General features: G+C 40.2%; 1 protein-coding gene across 1 annotated transcript; it reads left to right on the top strand.

Moving 5' to 3' along the window:
• The first annotated feature begins 5290 nt into the window (after positions 1-5290).
• LOC306696524 (ribosomal protein S6 kinase beta-2-like) lies at positions 5291-17636 on the top strand. The gene is made up of 16 exons (XM_079160175.1): positions 5291-5962; positions 7126-7180; positions 7426-7463; positions 7558-7672; positions 8911-8979; positions 9156-9303; positions 9515-9572; positions 10728-10828; positions 11581-11671; positions 12002-12092; positions 12650-12757; positions 14332-14394; positions 15416-15493; positions 15716-15823; positions 16005-16117; positions 16238-17636. The coding sequence occupies exons 2-16, from the start codon at positions 7127-7129 to the stop codon at positions 16413-16415; spliced, it is 1413 nt and encodes a 470-aa protein (XP_079016301.1). The 5' UTR covers positions 5291-5962; position 7126; the 3' UTR covers positions 16416-17636.
• Positions 17637-17978: the final 342 nt, after the last annotated feature.

Raw genomic sequence — 17978 nt, 5'->3', positions numbered from 1 at the left:
ACCCTGAGAAAAAAGTTGTAGTCTGGTGAAAGCCTTTTAAATAATACTCCATTTTCTATAATTAGAACTTGCAAAGTTGTCCCTCCTTCCAAACTCAACCATCCACAATACTGTATGCCTGTGTGTCTGCTGAGGACAGCAGCAGGTATACTCAACCTCGACCTCTGCATCTCATGAGGAGTCAGGTGATAAACTACTATTTATCCAAGGCTATCACTCAAATACTCAAAGTTTTCTGTTCTGTGTTTCATACCACATTTGCCACTTAAACAGTGTTATGTACTGTGCCTATAACGTCTGAGTTTCATGCACTCTACAGCCTCAATTCAGTTGTGTTTAGAGCTCAGTTTTTCATGGTTCTATATTTGTTCTAATCAGCATTTAGATCATGTACTACCTTGTACTGGTCGGCCCTCTCTGAGACTGGCGCAGAGGACCACAGTGGGGGTGAGATCAGGGTGGTGCTTAAGCCACGTTGTGTCGTAAAGGTAGGAGAGGTTACAGCCAAGAGTGACTGTTGAACCGTACTGGACATGTTGGACCTCAGCAGCTGGCACAAACGGCATCCAAAAACCAGCCATGGTGATCGACCCTAGAGTGGAGCAAATGGATTTTAACAACTTAACCAATGAATGTTTAGTGAAAGTTTAGTCTTAAACAAACTTTTGATGAAAACATTGTCAACTGACATGAAAACAAAGTTTCAAAGCGAACACATTTTTGGCAACATTGAAAAGTAGGGCTGCCGCTGGGGTCATCTCTCCTGCTTCCACGGCCGTGCTTAGCGAGATATTTTTGACATATTTTTATTTTTTGGCAGTTGATGGAACTTCCTTCTTCATAGCCCCCTCTCTTCCGGTGTTCCTCTGGGATCAATCCTAGTTCCCCTTCTTTTCTCTATCTATCATTTATTCTTTTTTGGGTCCCTTGTACAACATGCAGTTCCACTGTTATGCAGTCATTGTCACAAATCAACTCCTGTTACCTATTGTATGTCATGTCTCTCAAAAATTGTTCCTGTCAGTCCCTGTCCTTCACACGTTTCACGTAAACGAGTAAAACTGCTTTGTTTGTTATGTCTGTAGATTGGTCCATTTGTAATGCAAAATGACCACTTGTCTAAATTCAAGCTGTGGTCTGTTGTTTGATGTCATCCGACACGTCTTCAATTCGCCTACTTAGTGTCATTTGACAGAGGAATAGTTTTCAGTTTATCTGCTGTGGATTGATCCAACAAATGCCACTTCAGTTTTGACGGCTTCATGCTTTCTTGTGCAAGAATCTCGCTGCACAAAACACATTGAGGTTTTTGCCCTCTTTTGACCTTAATGTAAGAAAATCTATCTATGTAGTCGGTGTCGTACTTGCATATCACCATGCTCAATTAGCACATGAAAACAAACGTTGTGGGTGTTCTTCTATACCAGGGGTATTCAAGTACATTTTCAAAAGGTCCAGATTGAGAAAATCTCCTTGTGCAAAGGTATACATTACAATAATATCTAACTTGCACTATTTAGTGCCATATATATATATATATATATATATATATATATATATATATATATATATATATTCAAGAAGTCTAGTAGTAGTAACGTCTCTGTGTAGTAAACAACTGTCAAATCAAATGAAGAAAGTACACATCAATTATATTTGAATACTTATTATGAATGAATGTGTTAGGATTCTGATGATTTTGGGCTCTTCAGCTTATTTTCTGTGTCTTCAGTTTAGATGTGAGTGGGTAGATTTGCTCCACATGAGACACACTGTTTTTAAGATGCCCGTGGGAAGAATTCACCTATACGAGTCTGTCCAGTCTTGGTTAAAGACTCTGGCCTCTCTCACCATTTTTCTCTTCTAGCGATCATCCTGTGATTTGACTTTCTCAACTAACATTATAATTGTCCTGCTCTGCTACCTATATCCTCATGTGTCACGGTCTTAGGTCCTGGGTCCGTATACAACGGCGTCTGGGTCCGGACCGCGGTCCGCCCATTAGTGACCCCTGTTCTATACTGTGAAATTGCGGGTGTCTATTAGCATTTCAAGGTATTAACGCCAAATACTGTTAAGGAGTGTGAATAACTCCCCTGCATAAAAAATCCCCTTCAAAATAAAAGCACATGTTACTCGCCCCCTAGCCTTTTATTTTACAATTACTATTATTATTAATGTATCCTCACTTTGCTCCCATTTAACATTTGAAATGATCCAAGAAGCAAATGAAACAGCCCCATCCTTCTGCTACCTCCACAGTACAAACACAGCAAGGTGTGACAGTCGCTGAGTCTGACTCGACCTTCATCTAATGAAAAGTGAATTCTCCTTCCCTATGAATAAAGGTAACTTTCTGTCTTTCTTTCCAAAATGATGGTACTCTGGGGTGCATTTATTACTCACCAACAAGAATGGTTGTTATCCAGTGGGACTTCATCTCTTTGTATCTTTATAAATCGCTATTTTCTCCTGAACGTGATGTCTGTGACATTATGGTCTAACAGACCACAGACTTCCGTTTTAGCTGCAAAACCACTGTTTCCACTGAAGGCCCACTCTCTTTATATATATCCTCTTTCGGTTTGGTTGTGAGAGCATTTTATTTCAAACTTCAAGCATTCGGACCAGGAGGAGCTGAAGATCTTTAGACTAACTGTTCGGTTAAATGCTATATTTTTGCCAATCTCTTGCTTCAGATGTTTTATAGTTTTATTTTTTAAATAATCTTTAGTGTTGTCTATGTAATTGCTTATATGTTATTTCACTTTTATTTATTTTCAGTTTCAATATATAATATAAAATATAATCTGTATATAAATTATGATATTATTATATCAGAAAGATGTACTGCTCACCAGGGAAAAGTCCACAAGCTACCCAGCAGTTTTTAAAGTAATATGTAAAATACATTTAAATAAACTAACATAATAATCCAACTAGAAAGCTGCACTCGGTGTAGATCTGTGTCTGCAATGACCACTGCTGTAATCTTTGATTGAATGAATACAACCCATAATTGGCTAACCTTGCATGTAGACTGCAAGTGTGAGACTTGTTTTTTCCCCTTACACGTCTCACACAACAGGTACACTCTGGTTTAAATCAAGACAGATGGCTGCACCCACTCTGTGCAGGCACGCATCTCAGCTCCATCTCACGGACTTGAAGCGTTTAGTTAGGCTTGCAGTCAGCTGTGTGTAAAACCGTTAGCTGTTAGCCAAACACCGTCCAAAACAATAAAAGTCGGGCAAACTGTTTTCCACTCAGCTGTGTTATCAATAGTGGCCTCTACCGGCTGGGGGCCGGTTACGAGTAGTGAGTGAGGAGTCAGTGGCAGTATAAAACAGGCATTTTAAGGTGTTTTGAGAAAGTGTGGATGTTTTTCAATATGCTAACTAATGCTTCATGCGTCCTCCAGACTCTCTTGACCCCTGACATTGTTCCCCCTCTGCATCAAGGAGGATCTTCTGATCCCTTACATGCACCTTGTGGAGAACAGGAGCGAGGAGGCTTGTGGAGCGGCTGAGATTTGTATTCATAGGTTGTAGTTATTGAGATCAAGCTTTCTGCCCCTCACTGTTTGTGCAGCGCCTCATCACACATCCACATTCCTTAATGACGTTTCACCTGATATTACTTATGTTTTTATATTAAATAGGTTACAATTCAACTGCTATAATCCTGACATGATGCTTACAAGTGCAAACAGCTGCTGACGTCAAATTATTATATAAATAATAACGTTGAATATATATAGATATATAGCCTGTGTGTTAAATAGAAATGTCACGTTATGCCACGTTGTGAATAAAATTTTTCGGAAATATCAAAGAGACCATAAAATCCACACCTGTTGCCTCGACTCATGTCTCTTCCTCTCCTCCTCTGAGGAAAGGATTTAAAAGACATGTTAGCATCTTGAAAAGCACCCACACAATAACTGCAACCATGAGAGGTCCTTGAACATGCAGCCATAACTGGCCATTGAAAATATTACGCAGTTTGCTGCTGTAGAATGTGAGATCAGCTGTGGACAGACCCGGAGGTGCACATTCACTCCCTCACTGAGTCACTGATTCATTCACTCACTCACTTTCAGGTGCACACACGTGAATGATCGCACGATTCTCCTGGCGGAGATAATAACATAATATATATTATTCTGAAATTGGCCGTTCTGCATGATGACAACATTTACTTTTGGTCCTTTATTTAGATTCTAATACTTTTGTACTTTTACTTCAGTGCCAGCTGATCCTGTGGTAAATCTTGCCTGTTGTTGGATCATTTAGTAATTAAAAGAATCGAAATGCCATAAAACTGATATGTTTATCAAAACAAGCTGTTGTTTTCTTGTTTTATTCTACTCTCAAAAGGCTCCAAAAGCCTTCCGTTGCATATTAAAACACAAACATAACCCCTGTACCCAACTTGAGTCTTCTATCACCTTTTTTCATAGAGTTTGCAGGTTTTAAAAAGGGGAACTGGAGAATGTGGTATATATATATATATAATATAATATAATTATAACTATAATAGTGTTGTATAAACTATATATTCTAAAGAAATAAAACAAATATTTTAAATAGAAATCCCATTCCCCCAGGATGTGGAGGGTACTTGGTACAGTCTGATTGACCACTTCCTGTATGAAACAGCTCTGCTTTAGGCTCAGGCCTGACAAGATGGTCTTTCACCAACGAGCAGTAGAACCCTGAGCAATGATAAGTCAACAGAACAAGAAATTAGAACAAATTAAGACCAACGTCTTAATTGGCAACTCAGGACAAACTCAAGTGGGACTGTACAGAAGTTAACTAATTGCGTACATTACAAATAGAAACTAATGTACATGCCCACAATACTGAATAAACTATACGTATGATGTATGAAACCAAAGCTATGTGTCATAATGTATCTGTTTCTTTATGCATGTGCAATGTGAGTGCGCTGTGAACAAAGTCAAAGTAGACTAACTGAAGACAAAGTGAACTTCAAATTGTAAACTAGAGAAAGCTAAGGCTTCTGTGATTGCAGTTACAGACATTTGTTTGTTTGTTGATTTATTTATTTTGCAGGGACAATGCCCACCAATCAACAGTAGTTAGCCAGGGAGGCTAATTTCCATCTGCAGTCCCCGGCCAGATGTTTCAAGGCAGCCTAAAATAACAAAATATCAAATGGCAACGGAATTAAAATTAATAGACAAATGGACAGCAATAGTATAGACAAATTTAAATCTATAGCCGCAGCCATCCGAGTGACTGAAACCAAACAAACTCAAAAACACGTAACCGTTGTGTTGCAGTATTCACCCAGTTAGTGTCTCAGATGTCTGCCTTTACCCCAATACGTGGAGGTAGAGTTGAAAGAGAAAGTCTGTATATTTCTGTAATTTGGGTAAACAAATCCTTAAAAATGGTATAAGCTGGTGCCAAAAGGTAATTTATGTTCTTCATCACTACTTCAGTTAGAATTTCATATATGGAAAATATATATTATATTACTTGTACTACTAAATAATAAATGTTCACAAAAATATGTTTAATCTTAATATTATATTTTGCTGTTTTATTATTAATGTGATTATTATTATTATTATTATTGTACTTTGATTGTATTTTAATTATGAATGTAATATTATATGTAGCAGAGTATCGCCCTCATTATTGTGATTATCACCAGCTGTTCCAGTCTGTTCTTTCAGGACTGCTGATGACGCAGCAGGTGATGACGCGGCAGGGTGAAGGTCTAGTCAGCAACAACATCCCGTTCATGCTGCACTGAGGAGAATGAAGCGAACCCTAACAGCTCTGTGTGTTGTAGCTGGGTAGTTGTCGAAAGGATAACAGGAGCAATGGCGGTCACAGCTGTTTGTGTATAAAAAGGACTTGGCGCTTAAACTATCGGACTGCGGACTGAGATAAGGAACCACTGGATGAAGAAGGAGAGTTCTCAGGTGAAACGCTGGCTAGCTTAGTGTTAGCATGTTCGTAAGCGTGCTAGCTGTCAAATCAGCTGTCAACGTGATGTTAGCTTATTTTTACTGTTGTCAGACAGTTTTAACCAGTGGCTGATTTTGCATAAAAAAGAGGAGACCTAACGTTAAGAGTCTAATTGTGTGTAAGTTTAGTCAAATGAAACATTTGCTGTGATGGACGTTTCACTCACATGTTGTTTTGTTTGCCACCTGATTAGCATGCTAACGTGAGAAGTTAAGCTATAGCCACGTATAGCATTTGATTCTGAGGCGTCTTTAACTTGTGGCAGCTTCTAATAATACCACTCACTTAAAGTGGTGGTGGCTAGGCTAACGTTAGGTTTTGGGTGGGCCAAGTATAAGAAATGAGACTAAGCTACACGCTTACTGACCTATATGACCTGTAGTGTTTCTGTAAAAGCTAGCTTTTGTCGTAACTGTACGTGTACAACGAGTCACGGGTCTGTTATTTAGCCCAGGACACGTCACGTGCGCGTTTCATGGACACTGATGCTGCTTTCCTCATTGGGATGAAAGTGCTGACGAGCCCATATGGCAAGCAATCTGTAATTACATTTCACATCATTTAAATATGTTTTTGTACTCGTCAAAACTGAAATTCAAGATGCCTTTAACTCCTTAAAAAGTACAAGTGGCTGTTTTAGCATTAAATAGCTAGACTGAATATGTATTGTAGATCAAAATGAACATTTCAGATGTCCACAATGTCATTTTTTAAAATATCTGTCTGCAATATATTTTTTACTAGGAACACATCTATGATCCACATTTTTACTATTCATAACTTAAGTGAGCCATTTGGCATATTATCATCTTTTCGGATATCCAGAACAGAGATCATTGTATATTTAGCGATATCTGCAATTGTATTGTTTGCAGTCATTATTCCAATGGTAGATATCTGAAATTGCTGTTTTGCATGCCAATTGTCGATTTACGTAACGTTTTAACTCTAATATATTTTGGATATTCAAAATGTAAATGGATATTGGTTATGCTTTTTTTGGGGATATCTGAAGTTTAAATGATGACTAGGAACAACTGGATCGTAGATATCTGAAATGGAGTTTTTCCTAGTTAGAATTGTATAGCAGATATTGATTGAACCATCTCTGTTTCAGGATGGCAGGAATGTTCGACATTGACTTGGAGACTGAGGACATCAGTGACACAGAGGTCTGTATCCCCCATCATTGATAAGACTACTGCTGATCAGTTCCCTGAAGTAACCAGGAATGAGAAAACCATGCCTTTGCTCCTCACAGGTTGTTTGTTTCCCCAAACACAGGAATTATATAATGTGGAATACATCTTGGGTTTTTAAAGGACATTTGGTGACAGTTTACAACAATTAAGAAGGAAGAAATGGACTAACTTATAACTTTGTTTAACCTCACTGACTTGCTGTTCCCCATCTGTAGGATGATGTCTGTGACTTCACTGTGAGAGAACCAGAGAAGTAAGTTTAGTTTACCGTTAAATTAAGCGAAAATGCTCCGATATGCAGGTATTCATAGCAGAACTGCTATTTCCCTGTGTCCCGTTTCTCCCAGTGTGCAGACAGAGGAGGTGGAGTTGACCAGTGAAAGTGTCAACAGAGACAGTGAGAGGGTTGGACCGGACTGTTTTGAGCTTCTTACTGTGCTGGGAAAAGGAGCCTATGGCAAGGTGTGTGTGTGTTTTACAGCACATCTGTGTTTCATCTGTGAAACGGGTAAAAAAAGTTTTAGATTTTTGCCATTTTCTTTGTCTGTTTGTCTGTTTGTTGTAATATTCATTTTGTCTGAAGTGTAGGGCCCTATGACTGTCACGATGTAGAAAACACGGACACGATCCCGGAATCTGATGATCAAAATGGAATGGGCTGTAAAAGGCAGAATGTCGTAGAATTTGCCAAAATGTATACGCAGTTGATGAAAATCCAGGTTTTCTCTTCCATTATAAGTGTTTTTTCACAACACCTCAGCCAAAGATCAGAAAACAACTATGCTGCTATGTTTTGAGACACAAGCATCTGTTTGTATCAGGAAAACACGGTTAAATGTTAAAATGTCAGCAACAGCTTTTATATATTTAATTAATTAAATAATTTCACAAAGTGAGGAACATCTAATGAAAATAAAACATGTTTTCTAAGGTATTTCAAGAACTTTAATGGTATTGGCAAGTACTCAAATGTAAGTACTTGGTCTGAAAATAAAGTGGTATTGGTGCCTCCCTGGAGGGGAATCTTGAGGGAGGGCTCAGCTGTTAGACATCCAGAAACCAGCAATTTGACACAAATAGCTGTTTGAAGCACTTTATTTTACAAAAGGATAGAATGTTTTGTTCTTATAACTATTATGTTAAATCACTTTCTTTGATGAAAAAAATAGTGCAATCTTTATTCATTACATTTTTTATACTTTATTATTTGTTGATTAGACACTTTTTCTGATGAGAAAATATGCTTGAATTGTAAAACAGAATTCAGTTAATTAAAACAGAAGACACTAAATTGTGTGGAGAAAAAAAAACAGAATCTGGAAAAAATGAAATGGATTTCATACGGACCTCTGAAGAGCATCGTGTGTGTGTGTGTGTGTGTGTGTGTGTGTGTGTGTGTGTGTGTGTGTGTGTGTGTGTGTGTGTGTGTGTGTGTGTGTGTGTGTGTGTGTGTGTGTGTGTGTGTGTGTGTGTGTGTGTGTGTGTGTGTGAGAGAGTGAATACTCCGTAGTAAGAACACATGAATGCTTTAAGTCCTATTTAGAACATGGGGTGAGATCCTGTTCTTCAGTCATAAACACAGTACAGAAAACTATTTAGACCAGACTAAGAGAATGGATCAACAGAATTCTCTCCATACACTACGTGAGACAATAAAATTGATTGATATTCACATTAAGATAAAATATCTTGTTTTTCAGGTTTTCCAGGTGAGGAAGGTTCAAGGTGGTCAGATGGGAAACATATTTGCCATGAAAGTTCTGAAAAAGGTATTTGGTCTCAGCCCACAGTTCCTTCTTAAGACAACTGTTGGTTCAGGAAATTGTTGCTCTCTTCCCTCCCCTTGTTTGTCCTCCTTTCTGTCCTCGGCCATCTCTTTCTATTTCTCCTCCTTGCCTCTTTTGACACCGTACTATGCTCACTTGTCTTGTTCGTTTGTCTTTAGGCGAAGATAGTATGTAATGCTAAAGACACGGCCCATACAAGAGCAGAGCGGGAGATCCTGGAGACGGTGAGACACCCATTCATCGTGGATCTGCTCTACGCCTTCCAGACTGGGGGAAAACTCTACCTCATACTGGAGTGTCTGAGTGGTAAGACAGGCTGAACTGATGGATGTGGAGGGTAAAAACATGGGGGCAGAGATATATACCTCAGGAGATCACTTCATTTTATGTCCATACGGTGGTTTGAAGTGTTAGACGTGGGAGAGGTGGAGGAAGAACAAGAGGGATGAATGAAGGATTGGATGGGAGGAAGGTTCTCTAATGACACTGATCCATCTGTACTATTGTTTATCACCAGGAGGGGAGCTGTTCATGCAGCTAGAGAAGGAAGGCATCTTCATGGAGGACACTGCTTGGTAAGGATACATACTCCTGGCTAAACCAGCACAATCTGCAAATTACAGCATACAATTAGGGGTGCACGTATTTTCTTGGTCGATTTCCATTTTTTCTGACCTGCTCAGTCAGATTTGTTTTAACTGTAGTTGACTGCATACACAACCATAATTGTAGCTTTTATTTCATGGAAAATTCAATTGTATGTTCATATTAAAACCTTGACTATTACATAACTTTCATTTTCTTCGAAACTGCATCAAGTTACAGGATCTTCTCTCACTGTAACTCCAAACAATTGTCAAAAGAGTCACACCCAAAAAATGTCTGGTAAACATCATGGGTGCTGTAAAGCCCCAGACCAAGAGCCAGCGGTCTTGGTGCACCGTTAGGGACTGGTCCCATGAGGGGATCCTCCAACACCGAGCGGCCGTCCCTGATCCGCCGAGATTGAAGTGTAGAAAAATGTTCTGTTCATTGTAAAACAGTGGCAGGCCAAGACGGTCTAGGTAATTAATGACGCAATGAAGGCTTGTGTATCGAGTGACCAGAGGAGCACTTTAACCTCTTGGTAGTAGCCAAGTCATTAAAGCAGCACATTTCCTGTCACACACTCGGAGGTTTCCCCCCACACATCATTTTTCGAACAAAATAGTTTCATGCCGACTCCACAAGTGTTTTTTACGCCATGTGTGGTCGTTGCACAAAGTTCTCTCCTTGAAAACGGTGGCGTTTTGAGGCTGCAGCCTGTCCTGCAGCCTGTCCTGCAGCCTGTCCTGCAGCCTGTCCTGTCTGTGGAGGGTCCACCCAGCTCTATCGGCCCGAGCCCCTCGTGTGCTCTGACTCAAGCAACGGAGGCGAGGGTTAGCCTGTGACGTTGCTGTCGGTGCTGCTGTCTGCGCGACTTAAAACCATCATCATCAAATCTGACTTCCAAAAAGTACAGGCAAATATGATTGGCCAGTTTATGGTCATGGGCGATCAGCTGACAACTGGCTGGTTTGGACGGGTGGCCGATCGATGGGTGCATCTCTACATAAAACCTCAGCATGATAACGATACATTTGTTCATTCCTACTTAGTTAGTTAATCATTCCTAGTCCCACTTTTGCAATTAAGAAGATCATTCTCCCTCTGTTACCACATGGACTCAAATCATTTCTGTCTGTTTGAAGTTTCTATCTAGGAGAGATCACATTGGCCCTCGGTCACCTCCACTCTAACGGGATCATTTACCGAGACCTCAAACCTGAAAACATCATGCTTAATCACCAAGGTAACACACCGTATGTTAATAAATGTGATCAATACAAATCAATTCACTTCAAGGTTGTCTTTAAATGCAGAATGATCATGCATATATCTGAGTAGGAAGGGGGCGGTGACATTTCTGGCTGTCAGAATTCATGTGTAGTCTGTGATTGTTTTTGGGCACAATCTGACATCCAATAAATAAATAGTGATCATGTTTCTGAATTTATCTCTGCATGATAATGGATTGAAGCTTGTGTGTTTCAGCTGTGACCTCAAACCCTCATTATATAGACCTTAAAGGACCAGTGTGTAGGTTTCTAGGACATCTATTAGCATGTATGGAACGTACTAGTCATAGCTATGTTTTCATTAGTGTGAACATGAAACTTGTGTTTGCGTTTCCTTAGAATGAGTCCTTCATATCTCCATAGAGAGCAGGTCCTCTTCACGTCCACCATGTTTCTACAGTAGCCCAGAACAGACAAACCAAACCCTGGCCTTTTCATTTGTACGTTACTGACAGGCTTGGGACAGGAGGAGTGAGCGGAGGGGTTTTCAGTCTGCTGTTAGATGCCACTAAATCCTACACGCTGCTTCTTTAAGTGCCCTAATGCATGTAACACCGTGTGGTTGCTTTGTGTCGTTTCCTGTTCCCCCTTTGCGTCGTTGTTGATCATCATTTTGTGATAGTGTCATTTCCTCTTACTTCTAAATTGTGCCTTACACATTAACATGGATAGTTTTACTCCTATATGCTTTCTTCTCTTTTTGAAGGACACATCAAGCTAACCGACTTTGGCCTCTGTAAGGAATCCATTCATGATGGAAGTGTCACACACACCTTCTGTGGCACCATCGAGTACATGTGGGTAACACTTGCCTCACTCCCACATAAACACATCTCTACAGACCACACACACACTGCCACTCTCTTACTCCCTAGATGTTTAACCTATATTGATCCAGGAGTATCTCTGGTGTTTTAGGAAACCACATTGCAACATCATTTACAAACTTCAAATGCAAAGTTTGTAAGCTCATACGCATTTCATAATTAAGAGTTTCAATCAGTATGTTTGCATCAATAGAAATATTAAGTGTTCTGCCATTTTGCTCTGCCCACACATTTCTTTTACTCCGATAACTTCCTCACTTTCTGTGTTTGTGTGTGTGTGTGTATCTTTTTCTCTACTAGGGCTCCAGAGATCCTGACCAGGTCGGGTCACAACAGAGCAGTAGACTGGTGGAGCCTCGGGGCCCTGATGTACGACATGATGACCGGATCAGTAAGTTGGAGTAGTAATTCATTATGAGGAAACTGTGTCTAGAGATCAGTGTAGGCTTCCTCCCGCGACCCTGATTAGGACAGCGGTCACAGGTAATGGATGGATGGATGGATGGATGGATGGATGGATGGATGGATGGATGGATGGATGTGTCTGGAGTTGATGACGGGCTTTAATAGTTTCAGTTTTAGTCGTTTGAACTGATATTTGTGTGTTAAGAACTTGCTCGAGAAGATCTCCTCTCCCAAAACCTTGAAAAGGAGGCATCCTCAGTGGTGGTCCACATCACCCTGGTTTCACTGGTCTTTTCAGTGACTTTTGTGATCGGTTTTGCCAGATCGTAACTCAGCTGTGTCCACATACGAGTCCACTCTGTTTATTGTTGTGTTACACTGTCAGTGGGTACATTTATCTGTTTCCCTAGCCTAATATTACAGTGAAATATTTAGTACCACACAACAATGTGATGCTGTTTATTGCTGCTGTGATGGATTTCTATCCCAACTACAGAAACGTCTTTGAGTAAGTACTGACTCCCTCCTGTGATTCTCCACCAGCCTCCATTCACAGCTGAAAACAGGAAGAAGACCATTGATAGGATCTTGAAGTGTAAACTCAATCTGCCACCATACCTGACCATCGATGCCAGGGACCTCATCAAGAAGGTAAAACACACTGAAATGAGCGCAAACGTAGAGTTGGATCATTTTCTGAGAAACATTTTGTATATTGTTTCATCACCCATAAGTAGGACTGTCTCAATCTTTATGTGAATTTTAGTTGATGATTAATTGTCATTCAAATAGATTATGGGCGATTTGTTTCCGTTCAATTTGTGCCGCACAGCACCGCTAACATTAGGAAAATGTCCTAATGTAACAAAACCGTGGTTACCACAGTTTATTCAGGTAGGAGGCTTGATTCTATTTTCAAAAGTGATTATAAAACAGCGAAACACAGCCATCAGAGCCGTGGATCGATCTATCCAAACACTTTTATGTGAATTATCTGATGAGCAAATCTGGATGACAGCGACCCTCCAGCATAACTTTCTCTAGAGCTGTCAAACACACCAGGAGTTCAGATCACGTGACCCGTGGTTGAGGCATCCAAACTTAATCACCAAAGATTTATCTGACATCTCCTTCCGGACAGCTACAGTTTCTTCTCCTGTCTCCCGCATTCGCTTTCTTCAAGGACATTGTCAGCTCAAATAATAGCAGTCAGTTGATTATGTAATGGACCTACACAAAGGCAATATTCAGAGGACATAGCAATGTGTTCTTTTTTGCTGATGGAACTGCGCTTGAGTCATTTTTATTCTCAGATGAGCCGTTACTCTATGAACACGTCTCATCAGTGCAATAGTACGAGATGCTTAAAGCACTAAACTACAGGAGTGAAGAGGAGCATTTCATCTATTGGTATTCATGTATCATTTATCATGGTCTGTCAGGCTCTCTAGTAGTGTTTGATATGTTAGTTTGAATTCTTCTCATTTTCATAACCACCATTAATGAGTTCCTCCTTTTTATGGAGCTAAAATGTGCCATGTTTTGATAATCTATCACAAAGCCAAAGCAATATGAAAGATGACAATTATGAATATTCTGTCAGTTGTGGTACATAATGAGAGTCTGCAAAAGGTCTTACTACAAGCTGAAGTACTGAAAGTACCTCTTTCCCAGTGCAGAGCGGATGCATGCTGGTGACCAAAATACACTTTAGATCAATAAATGAAACGACAATCATCGATGGTGTTGTTGGACTGGGAACATTATTCTGGATTGTTTGGAGAACGATGCCATGCCAGCCTTTTGTTTTATATGTAGTCTTTGTTTTAAGAACACTAACATGGGGGTGAACTTCCCACCTTTACTGCCAGGATTGAAGCTGAAAGCTGTGAATAAGCCAGGCTTTCTAAAGATGTAGATCAGTTGGTCCAAGCAGCACAGCATGTTCAGGCTGCATGTAGAGCCTTTACGCTTATTTCATTTCAATATTAAAGCAAATATTGATTTAATTAAAACCAGTTAAAGTTCCCATTGAATACAATACAGTCGGTGTGGGCAGATTAATTATCTATCCCTCTCTATTTTCATTTTTGTTATGTTCTTGGTATGATTGCTCATTAGAAACAATATCATGAAATGCATATTCTTTAAATTCAAACAAGTTATTGATCATTTCACACAATTATCAATCTTTATAGTGACATGCCCGACTCTGTTTCTTTCAGCTGTTAAAGAAGAATCCAGCCCAAAGACTTGGCTCCAGTAAAGCAGACTGTGCTGATATCCAGGTATCTTTTCCCTCACACTCATTCTCCAACAGCGGTGGGAACATCTGTTCACCCCGTTAGCATGATACCTGGTGTTAACAGGGTTTCCTTCTAACTGGACAAGCTAAAATACACCACATCCACGTGTGAAGGCACCAAAGATGTATTGAAGATGTAATGATTCAAACACCCTCCACCAGTGTGGCTCAGTGGTCGTCCTTCAATCAGAGCTCCACTAGTCCATGTCCAACCCCAAACTGCTCCTGTAGCTGTGCCTACGGTGTATGAATGTTAGATAGTCCTGATGGGCAGGTGGTACCATGCATGGTAGCCCCTCTCGTCAGTGTGTGAATGAATGACATGTAGTGTTGAAGAGCTTTCAGTGGTCAGAAGACTAGAAAAGAGAAATACAAGCGCAGTCCATTCACCATACACAGTAAGAGCTATACAAGCAAACCAAAGAGGCAGGCCAGCCACTACCATGCTTGTCATCGATGCACCGTCCAGATGTTAAAGGGATGGTTGTGCTTTTTGAAGTGTGGTTGTATGAGGTTCTTCTCCACAGTCAGTGGTTTACTACAATAAATGGAGTTTGTAGAAACAGACAGGAGAACCAGTTGTGGATGTATTTTAGACTCAATCATCAATCAATATCAGTTAAAGTGTACACTATATTTGGAATATTCTCACAGGGTTCGCTTGCTGTCAGACGGCCCTTTCTAATGGGGAACTGAAGATGTTTCTCCAGGAAATGCTTTTTCTAGTTCATTTGTGTTATTGTGACTTCAATGAATCACAATAACAAAGAAACTAATAGATCGATACAGCAACTCAAACTGTTGTTCTGCAAAGATTTACAGTTGACAGCAGAGAGAGGACGATGACATGATTAAGATGCTTCCCAATTCGAAGCATAACCAGAACGTTCACACAAGAGACGTGGACTCACAGTTCCCTTGTGTTTAGGGATTCATGTGTACATGTCAGGTAGAAGTTGGGGTCCACAGAGAATCTATAAATGTGCCCTTTTGATCCACTGCAGAAACATCCGTTCTTCAGGCACATCGACTGGGCAGAGCTGCTGAACAAGACAGTGGAGCCGCCGTACAAGCCACAACTGGTAGGTCATCAGCTGTCATGTTGTGCCCAGTATGTTATTGAAGGGCTTTTAAAGTTAATATTATGGAAGTTATTCTCGGCTCTTCCATTGCTGTTTGTTCTTCTCAACTACCACCATCTCTTTCATGATCATGTTCCATTCTTCCACATCTTCATCTCCTCTTTTTCAATCAATCCCTCTCTAACTTTTTGGCTGCCTCTGTTTTCCCATCTGTCTCCGTAGCAGTCGGACGAGGATGTAAGCCAGTTTGACACCCGATTCACCAGACAGACACCAGTGGACAGTCCAGACGATACCACACTGAGCCACAGTGCAGAGCTCGCCTTTGCTGTGAGATTCTCTTCTTTATATTTAGGCTCCAGTAGAAACCACAGTTTACTGGAAGCGAATACTGTATTCTTAATTAGTCAATGCACTGCATTCCTCTCTTTTTATTTAGTCTTAAAGAAAACCTGTTTTAATGAGGAAGCCAGTAACATGGTAACATTATCCATCTGCGATTTTCTATCAGGGTTTCACCTACGTGGCTCCATCGGTCCTAGAGAGTCTAAAAGAAGGCTTCTCATTCGAGCCCCGAACACGAGCTGTACGCCGACACAACAGCAGCCCCCGCACACCCATCAGGTACCGCACACGCATGGAGATACTTCTCCTTTCCTTTTGTCCTCATAAAGAAGATGCATACAATGATGAATCCTTTTGCAAACCATCTTATACCTCTTTTTATGTGTCTACTTCTTTCAGTCCTCTGAACTTTTCCTCAGCGGGACCTTTCAAGTCCAGCATCGATGGAGAGCCATACCTTTTCTGTCCCACCTCTCCACCGGCGGCTCCGGTTTCTGCGTCCCTGGAAAATGGAGGTGCCAGTCAGCCGATCAGGACGCCTGCAAGAAATAAGAAGCAGAAGGGACATCGGAGATGAGGACATCTTCAAAGAGCCAGCCTGCGCTGCAAGACCTCAGCCAGATTGACATTTTTCATAGTATATAGTAAGTGTTGAGGCACCGAGCTCAAGTGTTTTGCTGGTGTCATGCTTTTGTTAAGGCGGTTTAACTTGGAGGTCGCTGAAAAGCCCAAAAGAAAAGTGGAAAGCACTCCATTTTCTTTTCTCTCACATTCAGCATGGCAAAATCCAGTGGTATTGGGGCTGTTTGCCATATACCTATCTACAGGTAGATCCCTCTACACACATCCACTGGATCAACATGGAATTCTCATGCTTTTCTTTCATTGGTCTCAGATGGTAACTTTATTGCCTGGAGCTTAAATTTACAGCTTCCATATGTCTGCACTTAAGAGTTACACTGTGGCACTGATGTATGGGAAATGACTTAATATCAATATCAACCTTTTATACAAGAAGCACTGGAAAGAGGGAAACTACTAATGATGATTCTTCTCCACTGCATCTACCGTGAAGAGTCTAAATCCGGTAAATGATGGGTTGATCGTAGCAGTGTTTCGTTTTGTATGTACATGCTAGCTCAATTACAGTAAAGGGAAACTGATATAAAGCTTTTTGCTTTTAATTAGTTCATCAGCTTTTAATAAGCTCACCAAAGTCTGTGCAAAGCGGTTAGCTAACAATTAGAGAACTGATTAAGGATCACTTGAGGTTATCAAGTAAACCCTGACCGCACAAGCTTAAAGTAGTACGATTTGTTCATGGGTAGTTGTGGGACTATATCATAATGAAATCTACTGAATTAAATGCTCCATCGCATATGGAAAGTGATGTATTCACAAATGTCATATATGATCTTAAGTAAATATGGAGACGCTCATCAGTGTTTCTGATTTGTCTGAGCTGTCTTAACAGAATCGTAATGACTACTGCCAAAGCTTTAGACACATCCTGTCAGTGTACAACCGGACCAATCGCACTATAATAGAGTGCACTGTATTTATTCATTTGGGCAGTTGAGGAGGTTGTGCTCCTGTATAATCAAAATGTGTGTTCATATGAACACATAGTACCTCTATATAATTATTACAATGTAAAGTCAAAGCAGGCTGGTAAAAGCTGTGTGGTCAGAAAACAAATTGTAATGTTGGATAAAAAGTATTTTGGTTTACTGAACAAACATATTTTTACAAATGTAATACGTCAAATACTATTAAAAAAAGAATGAATTCCGAGATATTTTCTAGTGTTTGATTGTCATTGCCTGACATACCTGTGAAGGCCGATGCTGGGTTAAGTCACTGCAGGCTGCTTACAGTCAAAACCTAATTCAGCACTTGGATGGATCATGGAAAGTTATGAGGTTCATTTGATGCCAAAAATCGTTCAGCTTTTTGATTTAGATTTTTCTTAGAATAAATGACTCGTAGATTGAGGTAAATAGAAACAAAATGCTGTCCCTTGTCAGTATATCTTGTTACAGGACCGTATGAAGAAGTTAAAGGGCCAGTTTGTAGGATTTAGTGACGTCTAGTGGTGAGGTAGCCTCACCCCTCCCTTTCATCATGTGTACAAGAACGT

This window comes from Pholis gunnellus (assembly GCF_910591455.1).
Source record: "Pholis gunnellus genome assembly, chromosome: 5".
In the NCBI taxonomy this organism is placed as follows: Eukaryota; Metazoa; Chordata; class Actinopteri; order Perciformes; family Pholidae; genus Pholis; species Pholis gunnellus.
Note: the sequence above shows the minus strand (reverse complement) of the source record. Positions and strands in the feature narration are given on the sequence as shown.

Coding starts and splice junctions, on each gene's coding strand:
- LOC306696524 (XM_079160175.1), top strand. CDS start 7,127: ATGGCAGGAATGTTCGACATTGACTTGGAGACTGAGGACATCAGTGAC. Junction 9,573..10,727: donor TTCATGGAGGACACTGCTTG/GTAAGGATACAT, acceptor GTCTGTTTGAAG/TTTCTATCTAGGAGAGATCA. Junction 16,118..16,237: donor AGCCCCCGCACACCCATCAG/GTACCGCACACG, acceptor TACTTCTTTCAG/TCCTCTGAACTTTTCCTCAG.